The sequence below is a fragment of the Sinocyclocheilus rhinocerous genome, unplaced genomic scaffold (assembly GCF_001515625.1).
Source record: "Sinocyclocheilus rhinocerous isolate Xijiao unplaced genomic scaffold, SAMN03320098_v1.1 scaffold1548, whole genome shotgun sequence".
NCBI classification, from domain to species: domain Eukaryota; kingdom Metazoa; phylum Chordata; class Actinopteri; order Cypriniformes; family Cyprinidae; genus Sinocyclocheilus; species Sinocyclocheilus rhinocerous.
The window spans coordinates 450203-452309 of record NW_015630996.1 but is presented as its reverse complement, the minus strand read 5'-3'; the positions used below and the strand labels follow the sequence as shown (position 1 = coordinate 452309).

Genomic DNA, 2107 nt, shown 5'->3' with positions numbered 1-2107 from the left:
GTGAGAGAGAGAGAGAGAGAGAGAGACAGAGACAGTGTGTGAGAGAGAGACAGAGACAGAGAGAGAGACAGAAGCAGTGTGTGAGAGAGAGAGAGAGACAGAGACAGAGAAGCAGTGTGTGAGAGAGAGAGAGAGAGAGAGAGACAGAGAGACAGAGACAGAGAGAGAGACAGAAGCAGTGTGTGTGAGAGAGAGAGAGAGAGACAGAGACAGTGAGAGAGAGAGAGAGAGAGAGAGAGACAGACAGAGACAGTGTGAGAGAGAGAGAGAGAGAGACAGAGACAGAGAGAGAGACAGAACCAGTGTGTGAGAGAGAGAGAGAGAGAGGAGTTACACAGACACTGGGCAGGTTAGGATCTGTTTCTGCAAGAACCAACAATGATTGCGTAGTAAAGTGGCCTCTGTGTGTGTGTTACAGGGCTGATCTGGGCGACACAGGGAAGCACCCAGAACCCAAGAGTATTTTTGACTTTGAGCCTGGAAAGGGAGCAGAAGAGGATCGTAGTCGGGTAAGCTGTCATTAACCATCACCTCTCCATGCAGTTTAACTAGAAATATTGTCGCAAAAAGACTGATGGGGTTTGTGTATTGTAGTATAAAGCTGAGCATCCAGATGGCATGTTGTTACAATTCTAAAAAACCTTTTTTTTTTTTTAGATTGCCACTAGTTGTCTAAAGCATTATTGTGTCTGTTGAAAGCCTTTTTGTTACTGTCTATTGGCATTTTGTAAGTGGGTTAGACTGAACACTAGAAAGTGGTGGGAAATCAGTAGAGTGCAATGCAACCCTAACTTTTACTAATGCTTATACTTAGGTCAGGGTTCATGCAAGGTGCTTTAATTTGGATTTTTGAAATCAAACTTCTGCCTTTTTTGAAATGAACGATTGAGTGATGAGAAGATGCTGGGAAAAGTAGTTGCGCCCGTCCTGCTGGCCAGAATCTGAGGGAGGAGATGATGACAGCTTCCCTATAGGCTTTAAAGCATATAAAGACACATCAGTGAGATGTTTCATACTTTTATTCAATGAAAGAATAATGCCTTTATCTTAATACATAAAATATAATGCTTTAATAATTTCATCGGGCACAAATAACTATAAAACACAGTGTTAATACTGATATTTCAGTATATTCCTTACAATGCATAAACATAATAAAATGTAAACATTGAACCCAATTCAAATGTGCAAATTAAAACACTTTTTATGTGAGGATAATATATCACTAGGTACAGTGGGGTGTGATTACTTCTCTCAGAATAAATGTTGTACCTTCAGGGGTAAAGCAACTTGTCATTGGAGCATTACCCTTAAAGGGACATCTCTGTTTCTTTAGCACCTTTAAGGTACATATTACATATTCTAAGGTGCATATTTGTGTTTGTGCACATTCGTATGTTAATTAATGAGAATTGTGATGAGAAAAGCTTGTGTACGCGTAGCAGTTATAGTCATCATCACTCGATTTTGTCGAGATTCTGAGAAACTGGCTCGACTTGACACTCTTCTCAAATCCCGAAAATGTTCTTCCATCTGTCTGTCTAAAAATCAGAGCTTTAAAACTACAAGACATGTTAAGCTTTATGTTCTTTTCAAATATATACATTTGAAATGAATATTCAGACTGCACTTAATATTAGTTAACATAAATTCTCAGACAATTCTCAGATTAAGATGTTTGTCAGGACCCCTGGTTGTTTATGACTGACTTCATGTTTGGCTCAGTGTGAATACGAGAATAAAAGAATCTATTGTTTTATCTCCAGTTGTGGAGCTGTGCGAAGGAAGGCAGTCTTGTGATATGTATTAAACCTGTTAACCGCTTGAGTGATTTAACAGCACCGTAGTTTGTAGAGTTGTCTATAGCTGTTTCTACTTTCGTTCTGTTTTCCCTTAATGTGACAGCTGTCATCTCCATTTCATTCACTAAAGACAGCCTTATTTTGTTAACATATTGGAAAGAAGACATCACTTATCTTGTCTTAGTTAGTTAACGGTTCTGGATATCTGACTTGGCTTCAATAAGATTATTAGCTGCCAAGATATGTGAGAGTGAGGAGCTTTTCACATGATACTACCGGTCTGGATCGCTTGTAAAATAGCAAAT

General features: G+C 39.0%; 1 protein-coding gene across 1 annotated transcript in view; it reads left to right on the top strand.

Annotated features, from left to right (window-relative positions):
- LOC107740994 (vinexin-like) overlaps positions 1-2107 on the top strand; it is a 28791-nt gene that overhangs the window by 4703 nt on the left and 21981 nt on the right. Inside the window, exon 5 of the mRNA XM_016553570.1 lies at positions 419-509. Coding sequence (XP_016409056.1) covers positions 419-509 — 91 coding nt within the window. The remainder of the gene's footprint in view (positions 1-418; positions 510-2107) is intronic.